The sequence below is a fragment of the Leptopilina boulardi genome, unplaced genomic scaffold (assembly GCF_019393585.1).
Source record: "Leptopilina boulardi isolate dan_hultmark-lab unplaced genomic scaffold, ZJU_Lbou_2.1 LbouV2_31, whole genome shotgun sequence".
In the NCBI taxonomy this organism is placed as follows: domain Eukaryota; kingdom Metazoa; phylum Arthropoda; class Insecta; order Hymenoptera; family Figitidae; genus Leptopilina; species Leptopilina boulardi.
The window spans coordinates 3,641,625-3,659,598 of record NW_026137874.1 but is presented as its reverse complement, the minus strand read 5'-3'; the positions used below and the strand labels follow the sequence as shown (position 1 = coordinate 3,659,598).

The 17,974-nt window shown below is 27.7% G+C and overlaps 2 protein-coding genes and 1 long non-coding RNA gene across 5 annotated transcripts in view; 2 read left to right on the top strand and 1 right to left on the bottom strand.

The window, feature by feature from the left end:
- The first annotated feature begins 1,255 nt into the window (after positions 1–1,255).
- On the top strand, positions 1,256–17,798 carry LOC127283408 (uncharacterized). 2 transcript variants are annotated; one of them, XM_051308261.1, is made up of 15 exons: positions 1,256–1,802; positions 8,811–8,957; positions 9,549–9,745; positions 9,810–9,951; positions 10,040–10,136; positions 10,307–10,501; positions 10,747–10,899; positions 10,986–11,280; positions 11,502–11,762; positions 12,737–12,938; positions 13,202–13,389; positions 13,514–13,806; positions 14,429–14,713; positions 15,708–15,890; positions 16,127–17,798. In XM_051308261.1, exons 2-15 carry the CDS (start codon positions 8,827–8,829, stop codon positions 16,283–16,285), a joined length of 2,781 nt encoding a protein of 926 aa, XP_051164218.1. In that variant the 5' UTR covers positions 1,256–1,802; positions 8,811–8,826; the 3' UTR covers positions 16,286–17,798. The 2 variants fall into 2 exon arrangements, with proteins under 2 accessions (XP_051164218.1, XP_051164219.1); XM_051308262.1 differs by lacking the exon at positions 14,429–14,713 and having other exon boundaries at positions 1,258–1,802.
- LOC127283407 (alpha-latrotoxin-Lhe1a-like) lies at positions 2,861–8,788 on the top strand. The gene is made up of 2 exons (XM_051308259.1): positions 2,861–3,343; positions 3,471–8,788. The coding sequence occupies exon 2, from the start codon at positions 3,483–3,485 to the stop codon at positions 8,535–8,537; it is 5,055 nt and encodes a 1,684-aa protein (XP_051164216.1). The 5' UTR covers positions 2,861–3,343; positions 3,471–3,482; the 3' UTR covers positions 8,538–8,788.
- Positions 12,844–17,974, bottom strand: part of LOC127283416 (uncharacterized) — a 57,390-nt gene continuing 52,259 nt past the window's right edge. For both annotated transcript variants that reach the window (XR_007843352.1, XR_007843353.1), the window contains exon 4: positions 12,844–12,969. This is a non-coding gene — a long non-coding RNA (uncharacterized LOC127283416). The remainder of the gene's footprint in view (positions 12,970–17,974) is intronic.

The following is a 17,974-nucleotide window of genomic DNA, read 5'->3' as shown; positions in this document are numbered from 1 at the left end:
TGCGTCACACACATGAACACAATGCCATCTAATATATAACTGTCGATATATTGTAAACGTGAAATATGTACGTGAAATGATTTTTTTTTCTGTGATATGTTTTGCATAGAACATATAGTGCATTCAATGAATGTTCACGCGGGAGGAAAAAGCTGACGCGATGTGCCATAGTTCACTATAAAGTGTTGCAGACAAAATGACTGTCATGACACATACTCAAAAAAATAAATAAAAAAAATTAAAACTGAGATCGAATACTCCATGAGCTTTTAGGAACTCTATATAGAGTGCGGTCTAAAAAAATAATATAAATTTTAGTAAAAATATTCGAAAAAATGAATTTAAAAAAGTGCATTTTAAAATCAATTATTTTAAAACAGTGTTTTATTTATTTTCAAATTAATCTCAAGTTTAAAGTGAAAATAATAAACGAAAAAAATTTATATATATATATTCATTATAATAATTTATATATTGAGTTGTTTATAGTGTCAGTGGCGTGTATTTTGAGTTTTAAAACCTATCTTTTCTGTATATTTTTTGAAAAAACTACGTAATTTGATTCCTTAAAATAAATTCAGTATATCAGCGCCAGCAAACAACATATGTTTGAAACTTTATCAAAAAAAAAATATCGATTTTTTTAAGCTCGCAAGCCAAAATCTCCAGACAGAAAATTATCTGCTTTATCGACAATGAATTTTTTGTCCCACGTATTCTATTTTATCTTCTTCAAATAAATATTTTCACTAAAATTTAAATTTCACACACGACAATAATTATATTGTTTCCATAGTTTCTTCTAATTTAAATTATTAATAAACAAAAATCTTTATCCTATTGATTTTTACTTTAATTTTTTTAAAAAATAATTTTTCCAATATTTTTAAAAATAATTTTCAGTTAGTAAATATTTATTTTTAAAAGTTTATATTACTCTCTAAATTTGAATTATTTATTTTTATTTTAACTAATTTGAATTAGTAACTCAATTTTTGCTTCTGAATTAGTAAAATTTAACTGAAATTTACTACAAAAGATTTTATTGTAATGAAAAAAAGTGGAATAAGAAACAAAAACAAACAAATCTACATGAAACTATTGAAATAAAAATATTTTGAAGAAAAAACCCTTCACTTAATTCGTCAGTGATTTTCTTGGTGCGCATTGTCAAGATTCTAAATAAGGGTTGGCAGGGCGCCGGCGCCGCTCTATAAATAGAGATTGCACTGCGCTTTCCGTTAACCGGTGGCTCACACGAGAACTAAAAACCTAGTACTGCACGGTGTACTTCACCACTTGCACTTGCTCAACAAAATAGTGCTCCTATTTTCACTATACATATATACATAAACGATTTTGAGATATGTTTTCGCGAGGACTCACCCTTATATTTCTCGCGACAAAAATCAGAAGTAAAAATCCAGTGTGCTAACAGTGTTTATTTTTCTTCATTTTCTATTAGAAAAAATATAAAGCAATTTTAAAAATATCAATTAATTGCCAGCTCGTCATCATCCAAAAAGGAAGAAAGTTCCACACACGAATCGTAACTTGAAGAGATCGATTACCATGGGGCGGATTAAATATAATAATCATGAAAATGACATGTGAATATTATGATTCTAATCATGAAATAAATTTCATTTTTTTATCGATTTTACCTATTCCTAAAGGCACTAAGTGAAAATTTCGACTTGAGAATCGAAAAAAAAATGTTATTATAATTGTGAAATGTGAGGCTTGGAAATTTCATTGTCAAGAGTAGTAAAAAGGGCGCGGAGAAGTTACCATAAAAAAAGGTAAGATTACATAAACTTTATATTCGGGTATGATTATAAAAAATAATAAAAATAAAAAAGAGAGATATATAGGAGGTAGAACGAAATTTCTTTTTGAGGTTGTCTTCCGGAATAGCGGGAAACTAATTATACTCGTGCTGAGCCCGCGCCAGGCCCGGTGGCAAAAAGGTGAACAAGAGGTTATTATACAAGATGCCTCTTACTCTATTCGCGGCTGCGTAATATACTTTATAGATATAGTATACACACAATCCGTGTAATGTGCATATATATATATACCGATATTTTATAGTAAAATATTATGTCATGTTCATCATTTATATATATATTCAACTTTGAAGCACGTGGAGTGTTTAATTTTCAAACTTTAAAATTGGCGGCGAAAATTATTCCAATTAAAAATTAAATTATACACATTATATTCGCACGTAAATTTTACATTATTTACCAACCATATATAAATTCAGTAAAATTAATGCTAACTTCTAAGTCCGAGATAGCGCAATCTTTCAGCAAGTTAGCCGCGTAATTTGCGAAATTTACAGTCCAAAAAAAATTTTAATATTATATTATATATATTAAAATTTATATTTATTGTATGGAGCTTGCAGCAATCTTGCTAAAAGATTAAAACAAGATTGCCGAGTAAGCTTGGATAAAAGTTTAATAGGTATATAATTTCATCTGACTATGACTGTATGACTTAAGTAGTACAAGCAAGTTAATTTAGACATGTCTGACCAAAACTTCACTATATACTTGAAAGAACATTCTATTTGACTAATTTAAATTAAACTTAGAAATATTTATTGGTATAAATTACAGTGGTAAAAACAACCATTTGTACCAAATATAGGTCAAGGTAGGGTCAAAGTAGGTTCAATGTAAAGTAAATATAGGTTTAATGTAGACCAAAGTAGGTTCAATGTTGGCTAAATATAACTTAAATGTAGCTTTTTAGTTAATTTAATGGAGGTTCAAAATTTACAATGTAAATGCAATGTAAGTTAAAAGTAGGTCCAATGTAGTGTCAATATAGGTCAGGGTAGTTTCATACAGTTTCAATGTAGGTTCAAGATATGATTAGGTCCAAAGTAGGTTCAATGTAGGTCAAAGAAAGTCCAATTGTAAAAATAGGTCTAATGTAGGACAACACTCATATAAAAAGTCCCCGAGTGTTGACAGGTTGCGGGTCAACAGGCGCACCACAAACCAAATGCGCATGATTACAGAAGGCATAAGAGAAATTTCACCTAATCTCACAATATTGGATCATTTCTCGCAATATTCTTGTAACTTACTTTATATAGCGACAGTTCGGGCTTTGCCTTTCATAGAAATAACAGAGCAAGTGAATTGACAGTTCGTTTTTGATATCAAGTGTAAGGAACGAAACTATTGAATATCGGAACATAAAACAGGAAGATTTAAATTTTTTTATACTCTCCTTTCTCGTAAAATTTTCAGTGGGACGCATACAAATCGGTAAAAGATACATCGCTTATATATAACCTAAAAATTAGGTTTCAATATTTAAGCCGGTAAGTACAGTACTTAATAACAAATAATAATAAAATAATTTTTAGAAATTATTTAATATTCTGCATTATATTTATAGACTGTTGTTTTGAAATAAATTTAAAAAAATTTTAATTTGTCACCTTATAGGAAAAAACTACAATGGAGGAGGCAATTCAAATACTCAGAAGCAGTAGTAGCGATGAAGATGCATATATAAAGGATCTACTGATTGCGCTAAAAATAAATAGTGTCTTAAAATATGAGATAAATTTTAAAGATGTTACTGAACTAGATAATTTTCTCATATCACATGAACAAGTTTTTCTTCTCAAAACAGAAAATGCATTATTAAGCATCCTGAAAATATATGAATGCTTAAATAAAAATAAAAATTATCTTACAAAAGAAAGCAATTTTTTAAAAGTTACTTCGTGTTCAATAAAACAACACGTAATAAATCAACTATTTTTTAATTCGACAAGCAAGGTACTATGTATTTTTTACGATTCAGATAAGATAACATTAGATGTATTACAAAAATTAAATCAACTTTTAAAAGAAAAATCAGATAAAAAATTTATATTCATAATACCAGAAAATAAAGCAGAGGAATTTAATAATATCAACAAAGTGTTTGACGACAAAGTGTTTTACAATAAAACAATAATTGACAAATTCATATTAAATGATCTAACAGAAAAATCACAGAAGAAACTTTTGGAAAGAGAAATAATATTTCAGGAAGAAAGGATTAGTTTAAACAAATTAATAGATGATTCAGATGAAAATGTTAAACGGATGATTGGTGCAGAAACAATAGTTCAACTAATTACTGATCAAGAAATAAAGATTGGAAGTAAGTTAGAAAGAATGAGGGATTTGGAAGGAGCATTTTGTGAATTGTTTGAAGAAGTCAATGTGAAAACATTCATTAATAAATTATCGTTACAAGAATTAAATGATATTTACATCATTAGTGGAATACACGGCTCACGAAAAGAAGAAATTTTAGTTAATTCTCTAAATGACAATACCGATATTGATAGAATTAACAATATCAAAAGTCAAATAAAAGAATTCCAAGAAGATATTATCATTGATACAAAAATACAAGTAGCTGATGATAAATTTAAAGATGCGGATTTTAAAAACATTTGTAAAAAGAATTCTGAACGAAAAATTTATTGGATTAAACTAATTGAATCTAAATTCAAATTGATACAAATCTATAATCCTGAATTCTATCTTGAGGGACAAAGATTTAACGAAGAAATAGTGATTGAAAAAAATGTGAAAAAACTATTAGCAAGTTCTACACTATCCGAGAAATTTATTTTTATCAATAAAACCAAAAAACAAGTTACAAGCTGGTTACAATTTTCTAATGAAATGGATAAAATAACATTCGAAAAAAATTGTAATAATCATACAATTAAGTTTCTAACATCTCAAGATAATCCTCAGGAAACTTTTGAAGCAATAGTTGAAGAAAATTTCGATGAAACGTTTCATTTATTTGAGTTTGAACAAGATCGGCTTATTTTGCGTGAAACTCATGGTTTATTGGGAAATTTAAGTAAATATAGAGATAAAAAAAATAACACATTATTTTTAATAGGAGAAAAAGATTTAGCCAAAAAAATTAAGGATCAAAAAATAATTATTATTGCTGGTAATCCGGGCGTGGGGAAAAGTACAAGTTTAATTAAATTATATAAACATACAACTTCTGGGTCAAAAGAGTCACATTGGATGATTAGAATAAATCTTCAAAATTATTTGCAAGCAGTAGAAAAAATTAATACTAATAATATAGACACAACAATAGAATTTTTATCAGACTACCTAGAGAATAATTTAGAAAAAAATTTATTAAATATAGCCTTGCGAAAAAACAATTTCATAAAGCCTTTATTAATACTATTTGATGGATTTGATCGAGTTTTAAACGAACACGATAGAAGTAAAATTTCCTTTTTATTAAAATTTCTAAATGACAAAACAGATACCAAAATTTGGATTACTACACGTTTGGAGAGTGAAAAAATTCTAGAAGATTCATTATCAACATTTGCCATCAAGCTTGAAGAAATGGATGATTCAACAACAAGTGTATTCATTGAAAAGTACTTGAAAAATAATCTCAGTTTAATATTAAGTAATGAAGAGTACACAAATATTTTTGGTAAAAATAAATTAAATACAAAAATGATATCATACATTGAGGCATTTTTAAGTAAAATAAATAAAGTATTTAAAGATGGCAATATCTCTAAAACTCCATTACAACTGCAATTAATGTTACAAGATTCTGCAAAACATTTTAAAAAATGGTTTCAAGATGACAATGACAAAAATCCAGACTTTAGTTACTTGGGAGATAATCTATGGGAAGTATATGAAAATTTTATTAATGCAAAGTATAGGATCTATTTTCAAAAAACAAACGTCACAGGATTAATACAACAAAGACTAAATACAGAATTTTTTGATAAATATCATAAGAAGTTAGCTAAATATTTAATTCTCAATTTAAGAGAAAATGAATTCTTCGAAGAATTTAAAGATATTGTTATATCAGTCGGAATTATTAGATATTTTGGAAGAAATATTGATTTTATTCATTCATCTTTTAGAGAATACTTTGCTGCTTTAATTTTTATACATTGGATAAGAAAGTGGAAAGAAAATCAACTATCCTTACAGAAGCAGGAATATTTTTCAAAGAAGATTCTAGTGGAATCAGATTATATTCATATTCGTAAATTTTTAAATTCTAAATTCATCAAAAAGAAAATTGAAAATGTCAAATTTGAAGAAGAATATTATGATAAAGCCATTTTAATTAAAGCAGTTGAGGAAAATAATACAAGAATCGTTAGTTTTATTTTAAATGATTTTCAAACTATTAATGCTACAACAGTTTTGAGTGCGGTCGAATCTGATAATTTGAAAATCGTTCAATTTTTGATAGAGCGAGGTGCACAGATTAATGCTACAGATGATTTAAAATCAATATTGCATATTGCAGTTGCATCTGGTAATTTAGAAATGGTTAAATTTCTAGTAAACAAAGGTGCAGATATTAATGCTGTAAATGAATTGGGTCGAAAAATTTTACATACTGCAGCTGATTCTAATTGCAATCAATCTGAATCTTTGAAAATAGTTGAATTTCTGATGGAGAAAGGTGGAGATATTCATGCTGAAGATAAATATGGTAAATCGGTTTTAGAATATGCGGTAGAATTTGATAATTTAGAGATGGTTAAATTGTTGTTAGAGAAAAATTTAGATGTCAATGCTCGAAATATTTATGGTAGATCAGTTTTATGTTTTGCTGGTACATTGGAGATGGTTAAATTTTTGATTGAGAAAAATGTGGATATTAATAGAAGAGACAATTATGGCAAACCAGTATGGTGCTTTGTGTTTGAACTTGGTAATATTGAAACAATAAAATATTTGATAGAACAAGGTGTAAATGTTGAAACTATGGTTGATTATAAAGACTATTATGATACAACACTTTTGCACAGTGCAGGTGTTTCTGGTAACTTGCAGACTGTTGAATTTCTACTAGAACATGGTGCTAAGATTAATGCTAAAGATAAAAGTAGTAAGACAGTTTTGCACTATGCGGTACAACATGATCACTTGAAAATAGTGGAATTTCTAGTGAAACAAGATGTAAAGATTAATGCTAAAGAAATAAATGATAGTTCAGTTTTGCATTACGCGGCACAATTTGGTAATTTGATGATAGTTAAATGTTTGGTAGAGCATGAAGCTAAGGTTAATGATAAAAATAGAAATGGTGCAACAGTATTGCACTGCGCTTCTAAATATGGTAATTTAAAGATAGTTGAGTTTCTCGTCGAGAAAGGTGCTGTGGTTAATATTAAAGATAAGGACGGTAAATCAGTTTTGCAGTACGCGGTCGAAGGTGGTAATTTGAAGATTGTTGAATTTTTAATAAATCATGAAGCAAAGGTTAATGAAAGAGACAAATATGTTTCATCAATTTTACACAGTGCTGCTGGTTCTGGTAACTTGGAGATGGTTAAATTTTTGATAGAACAAGGTGCGAATATTCGTGGTGAAGACAAAGGTGGTAGATCAGTTTTACATAGAGCGGTTTCAGTTGGTAACTTGGAGATGGTTAAATTTTTAATAAAGAAAGGTGAGAACGTTTCTACTCAAGATAACTATGATACAACAGTTTTGCACACTGCAGCTAGAAACGGTAATTTGGAAATGGTTAAGTTTTTGGTTGAGGAAGGTGCTAAAATAAATGCTAAAGACAAAGATTGTATTTCAGTTTTGCATAAAGCAGCTGCATCGGGTAACTTGGAGACGGTTAAATTTTTGGTTAAGGAAGGTGCAAGGATTAATAGTGTAGATAAAAGGGATAGATCAATTTTACACAGTGCAGTTGGATCTTATAACTTTGATATGGTAATATTTTTAGTAGAGCAAGGTGCCAATGTCCATGCTAAAGACGAAAATGATCAATCAGTTTTGCACTTAGCGGCTAGTTATGGTATCTTGGAAATGGTCAAGTTTCTAGTACAGAAAGGTGGAATTATTCATGGAAAAGACCAATGTGGTAGATCAGTAATACACAGTGCAGCTCAATCTGGTAACTGTGACTTGGTTAAATTTTTGATAGATGAAGGTGCTAATGTTCATGCTAAGGGTGAAGATAACAGATCTGTTCTGGAGGTTGCAGTTATTTTTAATCACTGGAATATAGTTGAATTTTTGCTAAAACAATGTGATGATCAGATTACTGCTGAAGATAAGAATGGTTTTTCAATTTTTCACTATGCGTGTAGAAATGGTAATTTGGAGATGATTAAATTACTTCTGGAGCGAGGTGCAAAGATTAATGTCAAAACTAAAAATGGCAAATCTGTATTACACAATGCAGCTAAACATGATGACTTGAAGCTAGTAAAATTTCTGGTAGAGCACGGTGCAGATATTAATGCTAAAGATAAGAATGGTAAATCCGTTCTGGAATATGGGTTTGAGTCTACTAACTGTTTATTCAGTTCTAATACCTGGGAAAAAATTGAATTTCTAATAAATAATGGCGCTGATGTTAATTTGATAGATATTGAAAAATTTCGAGGTTTTCACTATATCACTGATTATATAAAAGAAAAAAAAAGTTCTAATTCTAAAGAATGTGATACAGAAATCACATGAACAAGAATGTTTCTAACGAATTTCATATTTAATAAATTGATTTGTAAGTAAAATGTTGACAAAAATTTGTTGTTATTTTCTACGTGTGACATTCTTATTTAAGTTATTTTATATGTAAACATTTTTGCTGAGAGATGAACAACAAACAATTGTGCATTGAAGATAATAAATAATTTTATAATTATTCAGAGAATAAACTGTCTTTTTTTATTTCTAATACCTGATAACGTTAAAAGTGTTGCATAAAATTATTATCATTAATTTTATTTTTAGATCTAGCTTAATTATCATGGCATTGGTAATGTTGCCTTGTGACCTGCCATGGTGGTCAGCAGTGATAAAACAATTGGACAAGGCAGCGAATGCGAGAAATACGGAAGATCTCTTAGATACAATGCTAAGGTTACACGATATGTGCAAGTAGGTGTTAATTGCACCAATTTTTTTATTTCAAAGCAATCATTCACGTTTTCATAAACATAAATTCTAATTTTATATATTATAAATATATAAGAAAAAAAATATAATACTAAATAATTTAATCGTCGCAACTATATAAATTTTAATGATAACTACATATTCAGATAAGAAATAATAAATAAAATTTTATGTATAGAAAAACTTTTTTTTTGTTTTTAATATTTTGAAAATTAGAATAGTTCCTGTTTCGATGCTTGTCAGCTGCAAACATCCGTAGTAGTAGCTAGTTATATTCAGACTCTGATCTCACTATATAGCCGCAGTGTCTATTTCGCTTTCTATATACACTGTCCACGCTATAATTGAATTAAAAATAAATCACTACTGGACGCATGTTTCCAAACATACTTTGACATTTGCCTTGTTTCCCAAAATTCTCAATTTGACCCAAAAAAAGATTTTCATATTAAAATTCCAATACAAATTTAACCCAACTTCAAAATTATATTGTCCACAATATCTGCTGCGCAATGTTTAGGATTTCCAAATTATTGTTATCATTAAAAAAATAATTAAAAATTAATCTTTTAGCATCAGTCTCGACCCTGATGAGGATAATCACGATTCCGATTTATTTATCGCATTTGGACGATTTTTAGAGGAAGATCTTACTCCCGCGGAACGAAAACAAGTGTTTTCGAAAACAATACCAAAAATCGTTGAAAGAGCAAAAGCTCTAAGACCTTGTAAACCACCATTGGGTTTGCATTTTAGTTTACAACAGCAAGGTGAATTTTGAAGTTAACATTTTTTTCTAGAGACTATTTAGCAGTAATTTATAATTTTTTTCAGGTGACACTGTAGATTATAATTATGGATTTGTATCATCATTAATAGCAAATGCTTTTTTCTCCACTTATCCAAAACGAACAGCAAAAACTCATCCCACACTTAGGGATTTCAATTTTACACATTTTTTCCGGAATTTACATCTGTAAGTTCATTAAATATCTTTCATGAAAAAAAAAAATTATTAAATATATTTCTAACAGTGTCGAGACAATTAATTCATTATATTTCAGAAACTCCCAGAAAGCTAAGTTACGATGTATATTCAATTATTTCGATTACCTTGACATGGAAAATGCATTAGATGGAAAAATCACTATATCGAGACAGGTAATTATTTATGTATAAATAATAAATTATATAATAATAAAATACAATTTTCATCACTAAGTGTGTTTAAATGGTTTTGCACTTACTCTATATACTATGAAAAAAGCCCAAAGTGATTCCAATGCGGACATATGTAGAAAATAATTTTAAAATAATTTTTGGTCAAATAGGTAATGACGTCCAAGCAATGGTTAACAATTGAAGACTGGCTAGAGAGTAGTGTCCCACTTTGCCCATTATCCATTCGTCATGAAGGACGTTTGGATCGAATAGAATCAGAAACAAAAGTTTTACACGTTTGTTTTGCAAGTTCAAGATTAGGTGGAGGAGTTTTAGAAGAACAATTCTCACAAGAAACAATATATGTAAGTAAGTATACCTTTCTTATTTTTAATTAATATAAACGTCCAATTTGAAATTCAATACCACATAAAGATTCCAACAGATCTAATGCGGAAGTTCCAAAAATTTTTTTCATTTCCCAATTTTCTATTCCAAAATACAAGTTTATTTATCTTTAATAGTAAAATTGTTTGTTTTTTTTGTTTTTAAATTATTTCATCCTGCAACTAATTTATTTGTTAAAAAAATTAAATTATTAAACTTTTAGTTATGCACACATCCTGAACTTCTTTCTGCAATTTTATCAGTTGAGGCCTTAGAAGACAACGAAGTTTTGATAGTAGAAGGCGTGAGGCATTTTTCACGAATAAAAGATCCCAAAAATAGAGCTTCTTTTGAAGCTATTTCACAACCATGTACCGTAAGTAATAAGTTTTTTTTGCAAAAACAAAATGTTTAAATTAAAAATAATTAAATCAATGAATTTAATTATATAAATAAAATTAGGTGACAGTATGCTGTATGGATGCGGAAGATTATTCTCATCTTCCAGTTAGTCAATTTGAAGAAGACAATATTTTACGAGAAATGAATAAATCTCTTTTGGGATTTCGACAAAGACATATTCCAAGTAGTCCTACGGATCCAGTGCGTAGTGAATCCGATTCTGAAACAGGTTTAAGCGCCCGAAGATTATCACCAATTGGAGAAAGTTTTAGTAGTACACCACCGGAAGTTGATCATGAAATAAAACCACCAACTGAAATTAAACCACCAACTGTAAATAGTACTGGCAGTCAAAGTAAGAATAATTCCTAATTTCGCATCACACCAATAATTATAAAAGGCACCCTATTAAAATCATTGGTTAAAATTTTTAAACAATTTTATTAAATACATATAATGAATAAAATAAAATTCTTTAAAATTCAAATTCTAATCATTGATTTTTATGAGAAATTTATATGTTGCTTCCAATAAAAATTGTGCAACTACTTTAAGAAGAAAATTTAATTTTTACAGCAAATGACACAATTTTCAATGAAACTGATGAGCGCACAAAGGAAATTAGAACACGAGGGAATGGAGCATCGAATCCTGGCGCAACAAATGCAACACTAAATTGTCCAAATAGAAAAAATCGTTTTATAGTTTTAGGATCGAGTGGAGAAATTTTACCAGTGACACGAAAATCTATAGGTCAAATGTCAGTCTACAGTAGTTGTAACAGTCAAAGTACTGACAGTTTTCACAGTGCTAAAGACACAATCGACGAGGAAGCAGGTATAATTCCTAATTCAATAATATACCATTATATATAACAAACAACAAATCACTTTCAAAACACTATTTTAACATTCTAAATTAAAACACAGGGTAATTAATACTATTATAAAGATAATTTCGTGGGGCTTAAAATGGTATTTTTTTGTAGAAAAATAATTGCATGTAATTATTATTTTTAAAAAACATTATCACTAACCTTAATCTCCAATTGATGTACATCATATATTTTGGCGAATGAGATTGGCTGGAAACACACACGCGATTTTACAAAAATTTCGAACACTCCCGAAACCACGTTTTTAAATAATTAAAAAAAAACAATACTTTTTCTAAAGATTTCAACGATCGCGACTTTAAGAATTTCAAACCCTCCCGAAACAACATTTTTAAATAATTAAGAAACAAAAAATAATTTTTTTAAAGGTTTAAACGATCGCAATTTTAAAAATTTTAAACACTCCTGAAACAAAAAAATTTACTAAATTAACAAAAAGTTAAATTTCGAACGCAATAAATGAACAAAATTTTTTTCGTTCAATTTACATTTAAAATTAATTGATCACGTCTAAACACGTCAATAAACAAATTGCAACTGATTTTAATTTCTCTGAGATTTTCAATCGCCCATTGTATATGACCTTCGGTTTATGGCACCCTTTGTACTTCAATGTAAACATTGCTTGGGAATTCCCATAAACAAAACTGATTATTATGGAATATATTTCACTCAGACCGACTCAGATAAATGCAATTAAAATTCATTAAAACATTTTGTAATATTTAATATTTAAAGAAATGTCAAATTAAACATTTTTTGAAAATTGACTGTATTATTATTGTGTAAATTAACCTTTAGAAAAAGTAAATATTTTCATAATTTTATTTATTTGAATAAACAGTGGTATGAATACCATTTTTTTACTCCTGTTTATTAAATAAATGGGAAAAATAAATTTTATTTTGTCATGCAGAAGATGATGAAAATAAATTATTAAAACGCTACACTCACATGGATTCCCCAGAGAGAAAAGGAACATTTGCTCAAAGACTTAAAGAAGCTTTAAAACGAGAAAGCTCGGCCACTTGCACATCTTCCAATAATTCTTCCACCGAAAGTAGCTATGCAGTTGGAATTAGTGTCACCGGCAGCCACGTGGGAGATCAAAACATCAAGTAGGCGACTGGAAATTTTTTTTCAAAAATCCTTTAAAAGAAAAAAAATTAAAGTTTAATTACATTTTTGAAAATATTGTATTACAATCACAATTTTTAAAAATTAGAATTAAATTTATTTGGATTTAATTTGTAAATTAAAAAAAAATCTGTTTCATTTTTTGGAGCTCGCAAACTTTTTCCAAAATGAAAAAAAATTTGAGAAGATGAAAATTAATTTTTTTTTTTTTGAAGGGAAATGAGGGATTTGTCATTTTTTTCAGACTCAGAAGAGGTGGATCGAGAGGGTTTGTCCTGCGTGATGAGACAGTAGATGAGGAATTTTTAAAAGAATCCCTCGAAGCTGAACAAAAATGGTTGGGAAGATTTCGACAATGTCAACCGGCAATTTTTCAAAAAAAAGAAAGTAGCGCTAGTAGTAGATATAGTTTTAGCACCGAATACAGTTCAGGTAAATTGAAAAAATTAATTCTTTTCTAAAATTTACAATAAACCTTTTGTTTTATTCCGGATTTTTGATAAAAAAAATTTATATACATAGAAGCGGAATTTGCATGAAAAAATTGTCATTACAGATTTTTGCTCGGAACTGGAAGAAGTCTATGAGCAATTATCAAAATGGTTAGAGGAACCAGGAGAAAATGATGAGAATCCAGAAATGGATGCGAGAGATCAAGCCGTAGTAAGATTTGCAGGTTCACTTCTCAAGAGAGCATTGAGTGAATCTTTTGCTGGTGTTCCTGTTCAAGAAGGTGAACCTCAGCCACTTAATGATTCCAATGATGCTCATCGAAGACATAAACTAGCATTGGCTGTGAGAAGTTTGAGTTTAGAACTCGCTCGACAAAAAAACAGACGTCAACAATCTGTAAGTTATAAGTAAAAATTCATATCATTTCAAAATCGAAATTCTAACTCAACTAATAGTAATAATAATAACAAAAATTTATTTGGTTCATTCTGCATTATATATTCTTTCATAGACAAAATAATTTGCGGACTATTTTCAAAAAATTCTGATAATTTTTTAAGAAGTAACAAAAAATTTCCCATTAAAGATCGATCGAGCTATTTCTTAAAGTTGAATCCGAATTGAATTAAAAAATATATTTTTATAAATAGAAACTCAATTATCATTTACGTAGATGATTTACTTAAAATGGAATGAGAGACAGAAATCAGCTGATCTATTGTTTTTATCATTTTACCTAAAAGAAAAAAAAAGTGTAAAAGTTTGGATCGAGAAATAAAAAAAAAAAATTCACGACACTGAAGTAGCTTTTAACAGAAATCAGTTTTTTTCCTAAACAAAAAAATTAATTTTAAAAATACAAAAAAATTTGTAAAACATTTTAAAATATTTCGAAAAATTCTCGATTTATAACTTTTACACAAATTTGAAAAAGCAGTCTGCTTGAAATTGAGTTAATGAACTGTTATTTAAAAAAAGAAAGAAAGCAAAAGTGAATTCGCGAAAAAACGTTACGCAGGATTTAGATTTTGAAGAAGCATCATGTTACGAGGACGCACTATGCGAGGATTCAAAAGCAGAGGAAAATTCTTCAACAAAAAGAAGAGAGAAAATTTTGGCTATAACATTTACATCACAAATATTCCAAACTTTAATCGATGAAGAAACAACAATTTCTTTACCATCATCAAAACCGGACATTATTGATGTTGAGACGAATTCTGATCTTTTAGAATGTTTTGCAAGCTTCGTGGGAGAAATCAAACGGAATCTGATAAATGATACAGCATCAAAAATGTTTCAGGTGCTGCAATAAAGAAAATCGGAATTCAGGACTAAACTTTAATTTCGGCTTAACACAATCTTTATCTAACGCATAATTTTTTTTTGGCGGTTCAACATCTTGATATAACTTCAAAAAAATTGCTTTTATCATCAAATAAAATAATTTTATAATTATGTAAAATTAGTTTTACTATATTTTAAAAGATACAGTTGTACAATTTTAAAAACAAATATTTTGAGCAAAAAAAATTAATTTTAATTGTTCTGTTTGGTGATAAAGGTAATTTTTAGTTTCAGATTATGTCAATAGGTATTGAACCGCCTTAATTAATCGAGAATATTAAAGATAACTTTTTTCTGAAGGAATGTTTTTTCTTGAGTAGATATCCTGTATCATATTGCATACTGACTCTGCTTTTGCTGAAAAATTATACAAGACCGCTTAATATGCTATATCTTCAAAAAAAAAAAATTGTTTTGATCATCTGCTATATACCAAAATGCACTGGAACTTGAATATTATTGAGAATGATTATTGTCTCAATAAATAAAGTTTCATTGTAATAAAAAATTGCTACTCAAGTAACAATTTCAAGAAGAATTAACTTATTTACAAGTTGAAACATAAAAAAAATTATATCCACTTTTTTAGTTTAACATTCTTTTTATAACTATATGCGAATTTCTTGAAATAATGTTTTCTAAGCTATCACCTGTCTCTCATTCTATTATGCTTCTTAATTTGGTTTTCCCAATTCCAATATTGTAAAAATGTCGAATCTTCTAAATCCTTTGTACAAAAATTTGTTTTTTTTCTGTTGAATTTTATTTAAATTTTTTGAAATTAATTTTAATTTAATATGATATTTTAAATTTAAACATTCAAATTTAGAGTAAAATAAATAGAAATAACTATTTAAATATATTCCAATATAAAATAATATTATATAAAGAAAATAAGAAATATTATTAATAAAGAGAAAAAAAAATATAGAAAATATTTTTTTTTACAGATGCCGAGAGAAAATAGTCCTCTTGGAGGTGGTTTATTGCCAGTAGCTACAGGTAATTGGGGATGTGGATCTCATTTGAAAGGTGATCCTCAATTGAAACTTGTTATTCAATGGCTTGCTGCCTCTTTGGCGGGTGTTCCTAGATTAATATACTACACTTCCTGTCACCCTAGTTTATCAAAGGTATATATATATTTCTCATTAAAATCACAAATAAATTCAGCAAAATTCTTTTCAATAAATAATACCAAAATTGAGTTATTAAATAGTTTAATTTTTTTATATTATTTTAATATAATTTATTCTCAATAAAAATAGTGTTCTATTTAGAATTTTTTATTAAATAACAAACTATTTTTGGATTAAAAAACAAAAAATCTATATTATTATTTCAAAAAATATTTCACATTTTTTTTCAGTTGGACACAGTTAGTAGAGTGTTAATGGATAGGCATTGGACTGTGGGAAATTTGGCAGCAGCCACTTTGAGATTTGCTATTCAAACAATTGAAGAAAGACTGGAAAGTAGAAATAGTCTTTTTGAAGATTTAATTGGAATGGATAAACCGAGTCCTTAGCCCGATACAATGATATCCGTCATGGTTGATGTTCTTGCCTCAATGATAGAGGACAGCTTATCAATATGTATGGATCATGAAATGTCTATTTAATCAAATTGAAAAAGAAAATAATTGTCCTGCAATCAACACTTTCTATAAATCGGTAAATTAGCTATATCAAGAACTCGAGTTCTACTCAACAAAAATACAGAAAAGTATTTTTAAAAATAATACTCAAAAACACACATATTTAAAAAAAAGTGAAAAATACCAAAAAGATATGAAAAAGTATTTAAATTAAAGGAAAATTAAAAGAGATTAAAAAAGTATTTTAAAAAGTTTTTAAAAAAGAAGAAAAAAATAAAGTTACTTTTCAAAAATATTGCAAATAAAAAATTGTTTTAAATACGCAAAACATAATCCAGATGAGCTGGGCACAAAATATATTAAAAAAAAAGGAAAGCAACAGAACATAAAACATCTTTTCTATTGCATTTAAATAGGCCGTGCTTGTGATTGAAAAAAATTAATTAAAAATAAAATGCGCGGTAATAAATAGGTCAAATAACTTTTTTCCAAAATCAAATCTCAAAGAAAAGTAGGTACATTAAATTATTTGCATTCATTTTTTTAAAATAATAATAAAAATTATTTTAAATTATGACAAATAATTATGTTTTCTCATTTGCATTTTCTATCGAAAATTTTCAATCACGTCATATCAATTAAATATCACAGTGACAAATAGACATTAAAACATATTTAAAATCAATCGCATCGTTTATGTATCTAGATATAAAAAAAATTGGCACTAACAAAAAATAATAACGCCAATGTCATGCACAAAATAAATGTATAATTTTTGTTATAAGAAACACTGCAAATAGAATTATAAAGACGATATTTAAATTTTATCGAAACGGCTTAATGTACTGACGGAAAAATAATTAATAATTTCCGATGCACAGTATATACTATACTATATTTTGTACAGTGATATTTCAGTAAGTTATTTATGACAGCCAAAAAAAATATATATATATGTATATATATTTAAAAAAAAAATATATATATGTATTAGTCACGTATAGATTTTTAGAAACCATTTTTAGAAATTACTGTTTTATATAAACGAATCTATAAAGGACAGCATTTTTACCGCAATAAAATAAGAAAATACTATTTGCAATTTTTATGATATTGAAGAAAGACACTTTATCTTAACTCTTCATCAGTTATGGGTTAAAGTATTTTATAAATAGCAAAATAAAGAAAAAAAAACATAATTCAAAATACTTGCAGTTTTTACAAATACTAATTTAAATATAACATGTTTTTCAAGATCTTCAAAAACTAATTTTACAGTCTTTTATAATCAGTAAAACACGCATATGATTCATATTTATTTTTAATGTATAGTAAAAAAAATTTCTTCACTCCACATTGATGTAGAATTAAGAAATTGACGTTGTGGCCTATATTTGATAAGGTCTTCCATAAAAAGAAATTTTTAACCAAAAAAAAAAAACACGTGAAAGTATCCGAATCTACCGGATATTACCGATTTAATAAAAATGGTTTCATGTCAAAAAAGAAGATGTAAATTGTAAAGTATGTATCTTAGGCAAATGAATAAATTTTTATGCCATTTAAATTTTCCTTCGTTTCTTATTTTAGAAACTCAAAATTTATATCAATATAAAATAT